Below are 17,928 nucleotides of genomic sequence, written 5' to 3'. Positions count from 1 at the left end.
TACTATATGATCACAGCTTATCCGAATTTAGGGATGATACAAACTTTTCAGAATCCCCGGCCAAAGTCCCTCAAAGCAAATGCGTAACTACTCGGAATAGTATAAATGCCGTCTCAGGCCGCGGTGGATTATACGAACGAATGTGCAGGTCTCGAGAATGTAGCATACATTGTTTACGCCTTCTCTAGGAGACGATAAATGCCGTCTCAGGCCGCGGTGGATTATACAAACAAATGTGCAAGTCTCTAGAAGGTAGCATACATTGTTTATGCCTTCTCTAGGGGAAGGGGGATCACTTGGCTTCTACAGCCGTTGCAAGCGATTTTGTGTCATTTTTCTCACTGTTCTTTCTGCATACCACATACCTGAATCTAACGCGCATCTTTTTTCCGGAGAAATAGGTTCAAAAATTGCATGCGCACTAGAATCGAGCGTGACCCAAAACTGTGCTACCATATCGCCATCGACATTTCAAAATGGCCACTCCATTACGGCTGAGAAGCTGTGTAGCCAGCTCGTGTGTTTCTTGCATTAGTATCACCATGGAAGTTCCCACTGCAAAGACACGCCGCATTCACCATGATGCTGGACTCAAAAGAAAAGTGATATTGTGTGCGGAGAGCAATGGAAATCGGGCCGCATCACGTGCGATGGGTGAAAGATGCGTGGTGCATAATCCTGTCTGCCATGGTTATCAAGGCCTTCAAGAAATGCGGAATTTCTAACGCTATGGACGGCACCGAAGATGAAATGCTTTGGGCCACTGACAGCGATAAGGAGTCATCCAACAACAATGACGAGTGATGCATACCGCCCCACGGGCGCTGCACCGGACCGTCGTCGTGATGACGACTTTGCCGGCGAGAGACAGCGCTGTTCATTTCATCGCAAGATTAAAGCATTTGCAATAAACCTTTATTGTTCCAAGTTAGAAAATGTTTCATTTCTGTATCCAACCTACAAAATCTGGTGCGCGTAACAATCAAGGTCATCGCATTTTTTTTTTTTTTTTTTTCGGACCTCGAAAAATGGGTGCATGTTACAACCACGGCAAAATGGGTGCGCGTCACAATTTAGGGCACGTTAGATTCGAGTAAATACGTACATGCCGTGCATTCACATTGGTGACTGCATTCGAAAATTCGAAAACATGCCCAAGTGCGGCACTGCTCCACTAACTGTGTTGTCACGGGATTCAACTTGCTTGAATAACTCCCATTCACCTACATGCAGGGTTGCTGCTTTAGTTTTGTTGTCGCATAATAAGCCGGCTTTAGTGACTCTCTGTCGCTCGAGTGAACATGAGAAGAGACATTTGGAATCAGCAATGATTACATGATTGCCGAAGATGGCAGAACTGTCCGTCAAACAATGAACTCTTTTTTTCCTTTTTTTGAACCCACTTTCGGAAGGACGTTTATCGTCAGCCCAGCATGTGAAAGGAAACACGATTCAACATGTCTCACAAGAGGAAAGCGCTGTCCTTCAGGGAGAACCTGGAAGTTTTAAGGAAAGTGGACGAGGACTTGAAAAGGAAACGCGCAATCTTAGCAAAGGAGTTAGGCCTGGCACAGTCGACCCCCTGCACCATCATGGGTCAACGAGAAAGGATAACGAAAAACGTCCAGCATTTCGGCGTGAATGTGAAGCTTGAAGAAGTCCTATTGATGTGGTTTAAGAAGGTGACGACACATGCACACGTTTTTATACATTCCAAAAGTGTCTCCCGGGTGACATTGAAAACAAAAAAAGACCCAGAAGAAAATTTGTGACTCCTTTGGCTGGGAGTATGACCAATAAATGGCAAATATGCCTCCAGGCTCCTTTTTGCTTTGATGTATTTGTTTTGGCTTGTCCGTTGTTCATAGAAATTTCGGATTATACAAATATTTTCCGCAACCCCGTAAGATTCGTATCATCAAAATTCTTATTTGAAAAACGTGTTTTCTTTTTCTTAATTTTTTCACGAAAAATAACACTTGTTTGCACAATATCCACGCTGTTGCACGCAATTTATGTGGAGGTAGCCCGCTCTGGGCTTCGTCCAGGAACGAAGCGAGCTATGTTCCGTTTCTCGGCCCTCATTTGACAAAGAGATGGTTCATGTGTAGAATGCTTGTTCTAAAATTGTGTCTCCACTAGGGATGTCGCGAACCACCCTAGGTTCGATTTCGAAAGGTTTCGATATTTGCGAAGCGAACTGAGGTTTGATTACGAAAAATTTCGATATTTTCGTACCGACCGAGGTTCGATTTCGAAAAATTCGCAACTTTTGTCCACAGCGGAGTTTCGAATTCGAAAATTTCGAAGCTTTCACGGTTTCTAAAATTCCGAATTCGAATATTTCGAATATTTTTTTACTTCAGGTTCGATAAATTCGAAGATTTCGAAATTCTTTGTAAAAAAAAATTCGAAAACTTCGAACGCTTCGAATTTTTATAGACATGAAGTTCGAACAATTCGAAGATTTCGAATTTCTTTTGGCATAAAGTTCGAAAAGTTCGAAAGTTTCGATTCTCTTTTAACACTAAATTAAAAAAAAAAAAAAAAACTTTGAAGATTTTGAATTTTTTTTAATCCAAGTTTTCAAAGGTTGAAGTCCGATTTTCAAGTTTTTCTACAGTTTCAGTTTCAAATAACGTTTTCACGACTCACTTGTTTTCACAAAATCAAGTTTAGAAAAGTTTGGGCATGATATCTAGATTCTGCGAAGTTGGTAAGGCAATTAAATGAGACGACGAGTGTCCCGGACGTGCTAGAATATTTGCCAGTGCAGAATTGTGACCGCCAGCCCCCGGGGGGGGGGGGGGGGGGGGGGGTCTTTATCACGCAGTAGTGATTGCACGAACACACTGTTTTACGAGACTCATCCAGTTCGAAACGGCCAGGGGCGAGCAGGAGGTTGAGGCTCAGAGAAACCTTGAAGCGACCTGGCAAACTAGCTCGCCACCCCTTGCACGCTGGTAGTAATCCGATCCGGTGAAGTTTATAATTGTACTGGAGGTTTATTTTCTGGGACGGAGGAATCGCCTCGCAAAAAGCAGAAAAGCCAACACAACTCGAGGTCGAGGAGCGTTCTACCATACAAGTGGCGTCGGAAGAGGAAAAACGGGGGGAAAGAGAGTTGCGGGGGGGGGGGGGGGGGGGCTTCAGCCTCCTTCTCCCCCTTGCAGGTATTTCGGACTGTTAAAGAAAACAATACGGGGAAAGAGGGCGTGGTCGAGCTTATTTTAATCTGAAATTATTTATGCATATGTATGGCTACTGTCGCTCTTCACTGCATAAAAGGTTGCGTAGATGGTCATTGTTAGAAACTCGTTGTCAGAAGGCACTGCTCGTCACATGCTTAGTGGTTCGGAAGTTCAAAGCTGTCTTTTCGACCTAAACACCTGTGCCGATAGTAACAAAAGAAAAAAAAAAGAATAAATGCGGGAATAAAAAGCAGGAGAAAAAAAAAACTATCAAGAATTCGTCGGAAGTGTTCTATTCTTGCATATTCAGAGGTTCAGAACTTCGAAACAAGTTCTAGAAATCTTCTGCCATGAGTTAATTTATTCCTTAACGTGAAAAAACAATAAATATATTATTTTGTATTCTGCAGATGGCAATGATATGTACTGTCTGTGGTGTTAATTTAAATGCGATACCTCAAACAACTTAGACGAAAATAAATATCAAGTTTAGGTCATAATTGCATGCAGATACATGTTTGGACATTTCTTCGAAACTCACGTTGATAACAATAATCACATCTTAAGACGGCACTTACCTACGCTATACATAGATCATTCTTAAAAAAAAGTATAACATATCTACCATAAATAGCTCCGGCTGCAGCGTGCTTCAAATCTGGCACAAACGATAATCGTCAAAAACCCGTCGTCCGTCCTCGCCCCTTCGGGGATTTATTTCTTTAAACCTAAGCATGCCAGAACATTGAAATAAATGACATTGTCTTTCGTAAGGAACGCAGCACCTCGTGTAAAAGTTCCAGAAAAAAAATTACGAATGTACCCCACTACTTGAAATCAAATGAAACCGTCCAACGGTCTTTCGAAGTTCGACGAACGTCAAACTTTTACCCTATAAGTTCGAAGTTCGTCGAACTTCTGACTTTTCAGAAATCGAAAGTTCGAAACTTTTCGAATTTTCTTGATAAATAAGTTCGAAAGTTCGAAATTTATCGAATTTTTTGGTCAGTCAAGTTCGAAAGTTCGACAAGCATCGAACCTTGCAGCGCAATAAGTTCGAAAGTTCGAAAAAGATCGAATTTTTTAGCGTAATAAGTTCGACGGTTCGAAAAGCGTCGAACTTCTTAGCTTAACAAGTTCGAAAATTCTACCTCCGTCGAATTTTACGATATAGACAATTCGAAAAATCGAAATCTTTCGAACCTTTCGAACCGCTTGATTCGATCATCGAAACTTCGATTCGAAAAAAGTTCGCGGCATCCCTAGTCTTTACGCCGCAGTTTTATTAAACATCTTTTTACAGCGATAGCTGTTACGGGCTCTTCACACCACTGGAAATGACGTCTATTGTTGATGCTGTAGTTGTTGGTGTTGTAGTTGTAGGTAGTTGCTGTTGTAGTAGTAGTTGTCATTGTTGTAGTTGGTGTTGCAGGGCATCTGTCGTCTACGTTGCCAAATCCTTGAAAACGCTCGCCCGCCGCTCGCAGGAATCGAACCTGGGTCCGCGGCGTGTGAAGTCGATGTGTTACCACTGAGCTACACTGCGGCGTCAACAACCCACTCTATACTTCGGCTTTTCATAGTACCCGATGCCCGCCGCATGCGCACTCTGGATAAAAAAAATAGTCGACAAACAAAATGTTGTAGGAATGTCAAAGCCAAAAGCTTGTGACGGGAAACACACTTCTGTGCGCTGCGGAACAAGGAAGAAACAAGAGCGTTCGGAAAAGAAAGGTTAGACATCTTTTTTTGTTTTTGTAGTCTGTCCCCGATGCTTACTGCATGCGCTCTCTGGAAAAAAAAAAAAAAATAGCCGATAAACAAAATGTTATTGTAGCACTGTCAATGCCAAAAGCTCGTGCCAAGAGATGCACTTTCACGTGCTCCAGAACAAAGAAGAAACACAAACGTTAGGAACAAAATGGTAAGATGTCTATTTTGATTCAAACGCTTTTGTTCCCGCACACTATGGCGCGTGAGTGCAACGCCGACACTTAACGACTTCGTTGTGACCTGTCACAGCTATCGCTGTGACTCTACTGTGGGTTAACACACGACTGCTCGATTTCTTCATGTTTGAGAAACAATCCATTAATGATAGAGCCCTCACTGTTTTCAATAATATCACGAGATTGTCGTTTCCACTCTGGTTTCAAACAAAGACAAAAATGGCTGCCGGCATTTGCAGCTAGCGTTTTCACGCACCGCAAAGCTCGTTCAACTCGCCCGTTTTTACGAGTGCGAGTCGTTTCACTTTCACCGAGGTATTTAGAGGAAAATATCCTCAACCAATGTACAGTAATCCCTTGTTATAACAAAGTCAACAGGACGGCAAAAAAATTCTATATAGGCGGTAATTCGATAAAAGCGACAGAGCCAAAAAACTAGTGCCAGCAGCCTTGAAGGTGGACAGGAATACTGTGGAACACTTTGACCATATATTTAGTCAAACAAACCTTGGTTATGAACATCCCGTGGCAGCTTACCGAGTAAAAAAATAAACGAGTGGAGTTTGCCGATAATATCATTCGGGCATCAGTTCCCCTCAAGTACTCCAGGCATCGCAAAGAACACTGTCACCGCCACTGCACTGCACATTGTTTCGAAGCAGCCGTAGGAGGTTTTGCGTTTCCACAGACGTCGGCGTTTCCGGAGGTGCATCTCCGACGTTGCTTAGCGTTTACCCTGGCCGCGCACAAGATCTACGATCGCAGCATCCGTGGCAAGAGCGACAACGGGAACGTCCACATCGACAGGTGCGAACCAATCAAAGTTATCCTCGGTGGCTTTGCCAACACGTTTTCACACACTCCTGTAGAGATCGTTGCCGCTATGGATATCATGTGCCGGCTTGGCAAGCATGCTCGCGAGAGAAAATCCGACCTGCGCGAAGCAGTTGGCGATTGTCCATCTTTGGGTTGAAGGCGCACTTTCTCCGGCATGAGGAACTTCTCGACCCCGTCCAATATGCCTTGCTTGTTCTGGGAAATGGTGGACAGTGTCGAACAGCCAATGACAGAGCGCCATTTACTACCTCCGTTTTCCCAGTTTGCCGTTTCCCTCAGTGAAGGGGGAGGGAACACATAGGTCTCCCCTGCACCTTCGTGTGGGCTTGCTTGCTTTCGGCGCCATGGCCTTCGTAATAAGCGTGGTCGGATGCCGATACACTTCGAATAATCCAGTTAAAAATGTGTGCATTTCGGTCAAGACCACGTTGAACTTCAATAGAAGCAATAATTTGAAAAAAGCGATTCCGTTATAACAAGGAATTACTGTAGTTTGCAGCAAACGACTGTCGCAGGTACAAACCTTCAGAAGCGCTACGTGGGTGTTTCTTTCCGTAGAGGGACTAGCCTCCCTCATCATCTATTTTGCCAGATCTGGCTTGATTTGTTTGAGTGTTTTGATGCTGAATAAATGTGTCGACTCCTGTAAAGGAAGGTCCTGCTCCTCTGAGAACTATGCAACTGTCGTGATTGCGACCATAGTTTCAGTACTAAGAGGTAACCTACAGAGGTTAGAAATTTGCAAGCCATTTCACTGGAAGCTCTCAAACACTCGCCTCGCATTAGGTTTGCCCAGGTATGTTTTTGTCATTTCACTTCAGAAGGCCAATAGCTCTCAACTTTTGAGCAGTGCACCTGGCTTGCTAAAGCCAACATCCTTATGTCGCGTTCTAATTGCGCGTCATGATGCTCACCCAGCTTGTTCACAGAATCTATGCAAGAAAACAAGAATAGAAAAAAATACAGGAGGACACTCAAGACTGCTAATGTGTAGGAAGGCGAAAGCACTCATTTTTCGACATTAGTCGAAAAATGTTTTCGACTAATGTTTCTATACATATCAAACTTTAGGACATATAGGACGATGTCCTAGAGACTTCCACTAAGAATGGCATCTAGGGTGACCTCTAGGACGATGTCCTAGAGACAGACGCTAAGTATGGTGTTTAGGATGATCTCTAGGATGACATCGAGGACAACGCCAAGGAAAATCTCTCGGACATTGAGGATGACGTCAAGAGCGGCGTCTAGGACAGTGTCTAGGACAACTTCTAGGATGACCTTTAGGACAACGTCGAGAACGATGCCAAGAGGACGGCTGGGACGACGTCGAGAACGACGCCTTGAAGAGGACACTTAAGGAGGCAGTGGCGTATTTGCACGGGTGGCCCCATTTGCCTGCGGAAGCCGCCGTAGACGCAGACACTGCTGCCGATGCTGAGGCCGTAGATGTAGACGCGGTTGCCTCACAGTCCATCACACAAAGCACACAACGAGCGCAGAGGAAGTCTGAAGCGTATCTTTTGCATACGACGCTCCGGCGGTGACATCAAGCTCCCACATTTGAGCGTGAGCGGCGCATGCTTGATGACATATTTTTATGGCCATCTCCCAGGCACAACGGCGCCGCTTTTTCACGTAATGGGGCAAGTAAGGTCGTAATAGAAGTCTAGGTAAACCCCTAGGACGACCTTTAGGATGGCCTAATACGATTAAGCAGCGCGTGCCGCTCAATCATATTTGTATGGCAATATACGTCGCTTTTCACTCGATGGAACAAGTAAGGCTTTCACCTTAAAACAGAAAGGACTGCTTTATTATTTTGTGGATTTTTTTTTGTCCTTTCGGTCATTCTTTACCGCACATCGACAGACGCTGACAGACGCTTGTATTGGACTGAGGCTCATGCACAATAGAACACTAGGACGCCACCTTCATGGTCGCGTCTTGACAGCATGAAAGTGCTCGCAAGATGAGCTTTAGACGCGGGCAGAATAGCAGACGGACGCAAGCGACGGAAGATGCGGACACACTGCTTGCGTGGTTGCGTTTTACAGGCATTGCAGATCACTGATCTCTATTGCAGTAGGCTGGATCGTGCATGGAGGCTTGTCTCACTGGAGTCGAGTGGAACCACCGGCAAGCACCACTTGTTTCCAGCTAATGCATGGGACTCTATAGTTCAAACGAATAAAACTGCAATTTCTTGCCTTTGTACCATCCTATCCCGAGATATGCCCCACCCCAAAAAGATAACCCACCTTTATTTTTGGCTTGATTTGCTATTTTCTTTTAAACACCAAAAGAGAGCCAACTCCTATCAACCATGGCCCGGTGTGAATCCAGCTGGTTAGTTATGGCGGGATATGAGCAAACATTGCTGACCGGGCCATGGCCCGATCAGCAATCTTCGCTTCGTTGTCCCGCTCTGCGATAGTAAGTTCGACAAAAAAAAGACATGATCTAAAACTAGTTTTTTTTTCAACTTTTCTTGATATTGCACCGAAAATCCCACTCCTTAATTTCACCCAATCCGCTCTAGATTTTAGGTGGGCTATTTCTCAGGATACTAAGGTAGGTTGCTCTCGGTGATGAAACTTTTATTGTGTTTTATGGGAATGGCAGTTGATCACGAGCGCTAGAATACAAATCTTTTTTAAATAAATGTTTTGCGGTTGAGGGTCAAGGGTCGCGACATTGTTAGGCGTAAACTGTAATGCGGTTCCATGAGACAAGGGTTGCTGAGAGTCATGTGGAGTCGTTCGTGATCTCAAAGTCATCAGAACTCAGCAGACGGTAAGTTAGAAGGCCTTTACTAGGGACATTCACATCGTTTGAAGCACTTGCACACGGTACTTCTGGTGCAAGCTTTAGTTTTGAACTGCAGTGAGTACTTTTGTGACGAACTAAAGCTCTGACCGTGTCGTTCATTTGTTGAATGTGTCATTTATTTAGCAACTGAAGCAAGCAACACTGGCATGATCAACGGTGTGCGGCACATTTGATTTTCTTCAATCAGCGTTCGAACACTTGACGAATGCCGATTCAATCTCCAAACACCCAAAAAAATGATGGCAGCACACCATTAAATACCATACTTGGGTAGCAATTCAATTACAGTAATTGAATTACTGTAATTTAATTACTTTTTCTGGTAATTTGTAATTGTAATTAATTACTTTTAGCTAATTGTAATTTAATTACTTTCTAGCATCAGTAATTGCAAAATTTCAGGCACAATTACAATTACTTAGCAAGATTTTATGGCGCCGGGGCTTTTCCTCCCCTGACCACGGGGACGGCAGTACAGCCAAAGTGACATGGGAGAGAGTGTATCCCAACCTGCTCAAAAAAGGGAAAGGAGGAATGGGAAAGAGAGGCTAGGATAGAACGAAATGGACGGTTTTGTAAACTGTAAAACGATTTAATGAAAAACAAATGAGAAATAATTTTGTAAATGAGGGCTACATTCCCGTCGGGTTTCGTTCGGATCGCAGTTGAAATCTGTCTTTTCGTCTCGTTCGCTTCCTGTTGCTCGCGTTCCTAGGGGTGTTTCTTATTTCTCACTCCCATCAAAGGGCATCGGGGTTCGAAGTCGAGCAGGTTGGGCTCCGATGACATCATCCGGTCGGGGCGGGGAGATTCGAGGTTCTCCTTACGCGTCTTCGTCACTAATATATTCGCTTACATATTTCAGTCACAGGTTGGGGATGTTATTGTCCATGAAGTTATTCTCTTTTCTTTATGAGTTATTCATGTCTCTCTACTCTAGCTTGCCTGTTGGTACCACTTACAGTAAATTGTGCTACTCTAACATCGAGGCGAAGAAGCAGCAGGTCTCATTAACACGACTCAGCCCACCTTACATCCAACCGTTGTTGCTACATTGCTCTTCCCTCTCCCAATCCTCGTCTACCTTTCTGCATTAATTTTCATGATTTACTGTTTGCTCCAACCCCTAACCCTTTCAACCGTTTTTCAACCTGATTGGGCGAGATTCAAAAACTCTACAAACCGCGGTTCTAGACTGTTAAGGGCTTGTTTTAAAATAAAATAAAAAATAATAAATATTTATTTTTATTTATTGAGAATATAAGAATGTAGGAGTTAAGTATTCCAAACTATTAAGTTCTATAATTCATTTAACAAATTTAATAAAAGAAAAGTACAATATGTGACATTTATACAGCGGCCATATAACTCGTTTAAAGTTACATGGCCCAAGGCGGGTAGCTCTCAGAAATAAGTAATTGTAAAGCAATTGCATTACTTTTTAAAAGTAATTTGTAATTGTAACGAATTATTTTTGTGTAGTAGTAATTTTAATTGTAGTTAAACTACTTTTGGAGCAAAATTGTAATTGTACTTAAATTACCTTTTGAAAGTAATTTGCCCATGTACGTTAAATACTCGCCTTAAATCATCGCACACAAGCTTCATTGTTCCTATTTCTGCGTGTGCCTTCAAGACATGCTTGAATTGCCTGGTGTGAAGCAATGGCCGATGGTGGTGCCACTGATAGGCTCCCCATCTGCTATCTAGCCTCCCACAATAGAGATCAGTGTTGCAGATGACGATAAACGGTGGTAGAATAGCAGACGATGCTGGAGACTGCCACGCGTCTGCTCGCATGACTGGCAGGGGACGTCAAACACCAGACAAGACGGACCGGATGTCGCGAAACATACAAACTAGGCTTGTGAGCATGTTCGGCCGAGCAGCCAAGCCAGTCCAGTAGTAATGAGCTTGGCTTAGAGCAGGCCGTGGCCTCCACCAAAATTGCATCTAAAAGCGTAAATATTGCGTAAAAATATTTTGCTCCCTAAATGAAAAAAAGTGTCAAATTCCTGCCTATAAAAAAAAAAAAGATGAATTATTTTTATTTTAGTGTTCTTTTAAAGCGGGGGTTCTCAAACCTTTTGGTCCTATGGAACCCCAGGAAGCCTCAAAAATTGCTGTAGAACCCCTGCCCCTTCCCCCCTCTACATTTGCCAATTGAGAAGCAACACAAGCACAATCGTAGGTAATTTTGCTTGTGTTGCTTCTCATATATCCCCACCATGTCAATTGCAATGTCAATACAAAGTGAGATGAAGGCACTTAACACGGTCCTGCAGTGCAGCCCGCAATGTGGGGGGGAGGGGGGGGGGGGGGTGTGCAACTTGGGTGTTTGCGAAACCCATAAGACCAGCTCGCGGAACCCCTGTGTTCCACGGAACCCAGTTTGAGAACACCTGCTTTAAAAAAAAACGCTGACATTCCCCAAAATATATTTTTTTACATTATTTTTAGGAGATTTAATATGGTGTCAGAAGACTACCCAATCAATATTTTGCTACAGAGTCACGTATCATTGTAATAAAGTAAAAAAAAGGCAACTGCTCTAAACCTAGACCAAAACTGCAATGGGGAGGAAGAAGAAATGTAGAGAAGAAGAAAATGTCTGGAAGTCACGTAACTAAACTTGAACACTTTTTTTTTCTTCTTTTTTGTTGTGCGAAGCAGAAAACAAAAACAAAAAAGTCAAGCACTTTGTGCTTTGCACTTGCACGTTTTTCAAGCTCTTACCAATTCGTGTTCGTAAGGCGAGCAATGCCCTGAGCCAGGAGAAGGGAAAAAGGCTCGGCGATGTCTTCGTGCAAATCAGCTCGGCGGTCGGGCATGTCGTACGGAACAAATCTTAATTATCTTGATCGGTAAAAGATTTCTTTTTCAAAGCTATACAGATTCCCTGGTACCACGAATGACAGTTGTAAAATGGAGGTCCCACGCCCGTCGTCCGCCGCCATCGCTTTGTTCAGCCGTCCAGCCCGCAACTCAACACCTTGTTGAGAATTACACAGAGCGCTTCCAGTTCTCTGTGACACTTTCTTTTTTAATTACAGCACTTGCAGCTTCTCAGAAGCCAAAAAGAAATGGGTATCATATTTGTTTCTCTTTTTTATATTGATTGAGTTTCTTCGAAGACCTACGACTTTGATTACATTTGGTGCGTGTGTCTAAACCAAAGAGAATGGCACGTGACCACGGAGCGCGACTCAAACCGGCCAGTTCCCGATCAACGGTTTTCGGGCAGAAAAAAAAACGAATTTCGAGCCACAAATTGTGTTCTGGGTAGTTGGGCTCTCGTATGTCGCGTACAAATAAGAGCCTTGGCGAGCATAAATAACCCAGTCAGTGTCCCTTTAAGGTCCTTCGAGGGTTTTCCAAGAGTCTATCGAGCTGAGCACATACTCGTTTCCGGGGAGCAGCCAGTTGAGTGTTTCCTGCTTGTCGAGCTTCTTGTCCCCGTTGCGGTCGTAGTCCATCTCGAACCTCTCCTTCTCCACCAGGAACTGCTCGCTCGTCAGGGGCTTGTCAGCGTCCTCCGACGCAAACTCCTCCAGGGACAGGTAGCCGTCCCGGTCGGCGTCCTTCTTCTTCATCGTCTCCTCGTACAGTATCTGCATCGCACAAAGTGCCAAGGGGTTTTGACGAAACCTTTCGCGATGTTGCCACTATTAAGTATACCTGCTGGTCAAGTCAGTGCCTTCAACCACATCAACAAAAACAAAAGAAACCTTCTTGAAGTACAACCACGAATGCAATTAGTTAAACCAACGCAACCCTTGAACGAACCAGGCCCGTGCATCGACGAGTAAAGAGTGCACAAGCTGCACTCACTTAAACAAGCAAGCCGCACTGTCACCCTGACCATAGCTATGAATATCTCAAAGTCATAAGTCATAAACATCCTCAATAGCATTTAGACCAAAGTCTTAAAATGACTATGGACCAGAAAAGCAACCGAGCAGACACTCCACAGGGGCCATTAACATCCAAGACATTGATAGAAGCTTCGAATGGAGCTGCACCGAATGTTGACGGCACCTGGTCAAATCCAGAATAAAGTGAGAAAAGCATGGCTTATTAATGAGGGTCAATTGCCAAGTGAGTTAATGCACCGCGGCTCAGAGAATGTGAAGCGAGAGCTCGCACTGCAGAACCGAGGAATCCTGGGTTCAATCCCCACCCCTGCCCGTTTCGGTCTCAACGACCACCCCACCGGAGTGCGGTTTTGTATCACAACTGTTAAGGATTCAAGGCTAGCAGTAACACTGCACTGGCTAAACTTCATCTACAGTGGAGACACCGAATGGCCTTTCGGGCCAACTTCTTGCTCTCCAAACAAGCACACACAACGTAATTACTTTCCATTCTCTTGCCTAGCGGCATCTGGTGAAAGGGGAAGAGGCCCACCTCCTACAAGTATGCAAGTAAGTCTAATGCTGCTTTACAGTAGTCTGGACACCCCGTAAGGAAGTAGATCCAGCTGCTTTTCTACGCCTTTGGGTAGCTGAGACCACGCGGCATACCAATGCTCTTGTAGAGTCGGGCATTCCAAAAGAAGCGCCTGGAGTATGGCAGTTGGGGCTAAAATAAGGTCCTTACATGCTGAAAGGTAGCGCAAACCATTGTCTGAAATGGGGAAGAGAAATTCCTCCTCGCCCATGCCCTTTCCCTCTAAAAATCTTTCTGTCCTGAGTTTGCACGCATTGTGCTGTTTTTTATTTGTCTAAAGCCCAGTTCACACATCTGCATCGGTTGTGTCCACAGCGACCAAACAGACAGCACCAACCTGGACACCAGGAAAAACATGGCACATTATCGACTATCAAATCTACCTTCTGTACTTGCCACGTTGTGTACGGGAAGCACTTGCCCCGGTGACTTCGTCTTTGCTGTCGCTTTGAACGCAACCAACGCACATGTCAGAGTGAACCTTAGGTCGAGTGATTCTGAGTCTGCAAATGCACTTCATTTAAGATAATACTACCGTAATATCCCGTAAGAACGCCCACACAAAATGAAGAGATAAATGGTGAAAAACATGCAGTGGGCTATCATTGGGGATGCCACAGCAAACTTTCATCAAACATTAATGATAAGCACAGGGCACCCGCTACAAACCACATGACGCGGGAACTGATACCGCAAATAGCGGACACGGCAAATTCGCGTTTCACGATGCGATAAACACGTGGGAATTCGCTACAAACTCCCGTGTCACGGGAAGGAAAACCGCAAGTGGCCGACATAGCAGATTCGCGTTTCATGGTGCGAAGGGCTCGCGAAACCTGCCAAGAACTAGCATCTCACAGGAACGGATACCACAGATTGCGGACGCAGCAGATTCAAGTTTCATGGTGCAATAAACATGCGGGAACCCGCTACAATCCTGTCTGTCACAGAAACCAATAGCGTGCGCGCAGATTGCAGACAATAATGCAGGAATACGCTACGAACTCGGGAACAGATACCGCAAATCGCGAACGCAGCAGATTCGCATTTCACAATGCAATATACACGCGGAAACAACTCGCGTGTTATGGGAGCTGATATCACGCGCGCAGATGGCAGACAAAAACGCGGAAACCCAATATGAACAAACATCTCGGACACCGGTACCACAGATCGCACCGTTGATGCGTGATTCCCGTTGGACATCACTTGATGTCCAATGCGGAATCGGGGGGTGGGCGATGTTTCGGAATTTTTATGTTACAGATATTTTAACCAGAAAAATGGAATGGGTGATCTCTCGGGGGAAGGTACCCTTACGTGATTTCATGGCATACACAAACTCAGCTCTGTTACGTCACGGCACGGTGGTGCGCATAGGGTGTACTTCCGGTTTGGAACTGTGGGCAGAAGTCACCCTGCACAACGTGGATTCGTGTGTACGAAACCAGATAAAATCTTGCCTTCTCATTAAAGTGTTGTGACTGGGGCTGTACCAAAAGAGTTGGAAAATGCTTGAAGGTCAGTTTTCACGTGTCTTCTGCCTGCTCGGTTCGGCCAAGTACTACGTGGATATGGCCGTGAAAAAGGAGAACCAGACGTCGTCGGGTCAAGATTGCTAGTGCGGGAAGCAGTTTGGGTGAAATTCATGGATACTTGTGGTCGTCAGATTTTTTTGTTTTGTTCCAACTTGAATGCGGGAAAACCGCCAAGTTATATTGACCCCCTGCAGACTACATTCAGTGCGTCTTCAAAATCAAACGGCCGCTTGATCGTTCGAACTGTCGTCTACTCTTTCAAACATTTCTGTGTGTTTTCGTCTGCTCGTTTGAAGTTCAAATGACAGCGGCCCGTAGACCAAACTTTGACCCGGTAATTGCGATAGGAACTGCAGGCCTCAACAGACTTTTATGTTTGAGGGTTGGTTGGGGTAAGTAGGCTCCGTGTAAACAGTACATACAAGGAGATGTTGATAATTGTTACCAGTGGCCATCACAGACTTGTTATGCCTGATTCACTTGGTCCGATTCTGATTGCGATTTTCAGTATCAACGTCGACCATCTCAGCTACGGTTCACACGATTGCAGTACGAGCGACTGTGATGCCATCCTTTGTATACTTCGTTTCAGGTTTAGTCCAGATGTAGCCGGTGCTACAAGCACGAGCATGTGGCCCTGAACAGCACTTGCACTGCAGAAACGCGCGTGCTTGGCAGGGACGCTGAAAGCCTGGAGCTCAGTAGCCGATGCCGGCAGCATGTGCTCGCAGAGAAAATACAAACAAATCGCCAAACACAAATTGTCGCCGTAGCTCAGTCAGCGCAACGAGTGCATGCAGGGACACGCTATTTGACGCACTTCAGAACAAAAATAAAAATAAGCATTTGGAACAAAATTGCCAGATGTCATCTCCCCAGAAAAAGCGCACATGATAGACACCCTACGATTCACTAATACTGTCTATTTACATGGAGGAAGAGGTGCATCCTATCGTCTGCTTGCTATCAGAACTTGCTGCAATAAATGGGTAAATGCGACATATTTTTGCAGTGCATGTCGATGTCCCAAAATACTCAAGACCACATTGGCATTTTGTTTTTAGATCATCCGCATTCAGCAGAATTAGAACAAGCTTGTCTTCACACCTGAGCGACTACAACTCTGCTTGCATTATTATATTTGCCAATGTTTTCACATCTTAAAAACTGTCTTTATATCTTAAAAAAATTTTCTGCAGTCCGCCCAATGCAAGAGCAAACAAGCACAGCCAGGCACACAGAGGCACGCGCCTACGTGCTCCTTGTGGGCCTTCACGAAAATGGCAGCGGAGGAAGTGGCTGGGAAGAAGGACGAGAAGGATCGCCTACAATCGAAAGAAAGAAAACGCGAAGAGGGTGGGAATCAAGCTACCTTTCAGTATATAGGGAACTTGGACTTCAAGGACACAATGCGTGCCGCAATTCTCTTTGGATAGGGTGTATCGCAACCCTCCTCGGATCTCCCCTCAACAAGTGCTCGTATTGTCGATGTATCTTCCAGAGCCGAACGCTGCCCACCGGCTGTAACCAGGCATGAATGGATCCTCCTCCTCTTTCCCCAGAATCCAAATACGAAGGCAAAAAGAAGGCTTTAAGGAACCGAATAGTGCTTCACGCCGTTCTGTCCTCGCAAGCCACAGTGCCTCGGCGTAGCCGTGGCATCCTTCCTGCGGAGCTTCCGGGCAGCTACTTTTAAAGGGGCACTTGTTAGCTTGGCCCAGCTCGTTTGTCTACTTGTTTGTCTTGCCTCGGCGGGATCTGGATCCTCAATACGTGATTTTTGCGAGTGCACGGGGTTGCGGGCCCAGCTTGTTTACGCTTTGCGAGAGCGTGCACTGAACTTCGCCCATAGCGCCTGCCTGGGAAGGGGGCACCGCTTGTGCCTGCGTGGGAAGAAACCTCACACAGAACGATTGGAGGCACGCCACGTAAAGCACGCAAAAGAGACCTTTCCATGAAATCAGAAGTTAATCTAGTATAATAAATGCTATTTCACTTGCTTCTCAAATCAATGTCGCATTATTAAATAACAAAACGTCAGCACCCGGCCACCGCTGACATGGCGCAGTCGACAGGATTTGCAGAATCCAACGAAACCGGTGACCACGCCCTGATCACGGACTCCAACAAGGGAACGGAAACCACCAATCAAGACACCGTGCATCAAGAGATACAAGATATCAAAATTCAACTCCAGCAACTAATCCTGGCCTTCAACAACGCGTTTTCAATACGACACCCAGAAAATGGCGTCAACGTGACGGACGGAAACGGACTAGAACGAGAAGTAACCACGACGGATGCTTCTGCGCTGGGCACGACAACGCAGGTGAGCGGCAATGCAACAACGGTTGATTTGCTGTCGGTCATCGTCCAAACGCAACAACAACTGGCCGAGACCCTACGACAGTCCACGAGGACCCTCCACGTCCACTCCACGAGCGACACTTCGCACGCGATTCCCACGTTCGAGGGGGAGTCATACAAAAACATCGCTGAGTGGCTTCGAGAAATCGAACGGGGGGCTCTCCTTGCAAACTGGACACCAAACCTCACTCTGCTCAACGCCGTCACCCGCCTTCACGGTGCCGCACGAGACTGGCACAAGTCATACGGTTCCCGGATCGACGACTGGAAAGTATGGAAGGAAGTCATCAAGGAACGCTTCCAACGAAAAATGGGACTTCAACAATTTTTTAGAGTATTAACAATGCCGACAGCTCTGCTACTACGAGAGCATTGTGCAGTACATCTACGTGAAGAATGCCATGCCCGAGCGAGCTCCCTGTGAGCTAGGAGCCAGCGAACGGATCTCCTTAATCCTACACGGAATCACCGAGGACAAGTGGGCCAATCCCCTGGCAGCCCAAGGCTGTAAATCGGTCCTGGAGCTGATTGACTGCGCGACGGCTTTGGACCACCGCTGTCCCAGAGAAAAGACTCAACCACGCAAACAAGGCACGCACGATCATTCAACATCAACGCAGCAAACGACAGGCGCCCCAACCAGCACCCTGACGAATGCCCTATCACCGAAACCCTTCAAACGCACGAGGCAGAGCAACTGTTTTAATTGCGACCAGCCCGGTCATTTCTCCAGGGACTGTCCAGAGCCGAAAACTGCAGCGACCA

The 17,928-nt window shown here is 45.5% G+C and overlaps 1 protein-coding gene across 1 annotated transcript in view; it reads right to left on the bottom strand.

Annotated features, from left to right (window-relative positions):
• Nucleotides 1–17,928, bottom strand: part of LOC8052620 (reticulocalbin-2) — a 41,480-nt gene that overhangs the window by 3,048 nt on the left and 20,504 nt on the right. Inside the window, exon 5 of the mRNA XM_029992972.4 lies at nt 12,212–12,420. Within this exon, the coding sequence (XP_029848832.2) occupies nt 12,212–12,420 (209 nt within the window). The remainder of the gene's footprint in view (nt 1–12,211; nt 12,421–17,928) is intronic.

The sequence above is a fragment of the Ixodes scapularis genome, unplaced genomic scaffold (genome assembly GCF_016920785.2).
Source record: "Ixodes scapularis isolate PalLabHiFi unplaced genomic scaffold, ASM1692078v2 PGA_scaffold8__174_contigs__length_109621045, whole genome shotgun sequence".
In the NCBI taxonomy this organism is placed as follows: Eukaryota; Metazoa; Arthropoda; class Arachnida; order Ixodida; family Ixodidae; genus Ixodes; species Ixodes scapularis.
Note: the sequence above shows the minus strand (reverse complement) of the source record. Positions and strands in the feature narration are given on the sequence as shown.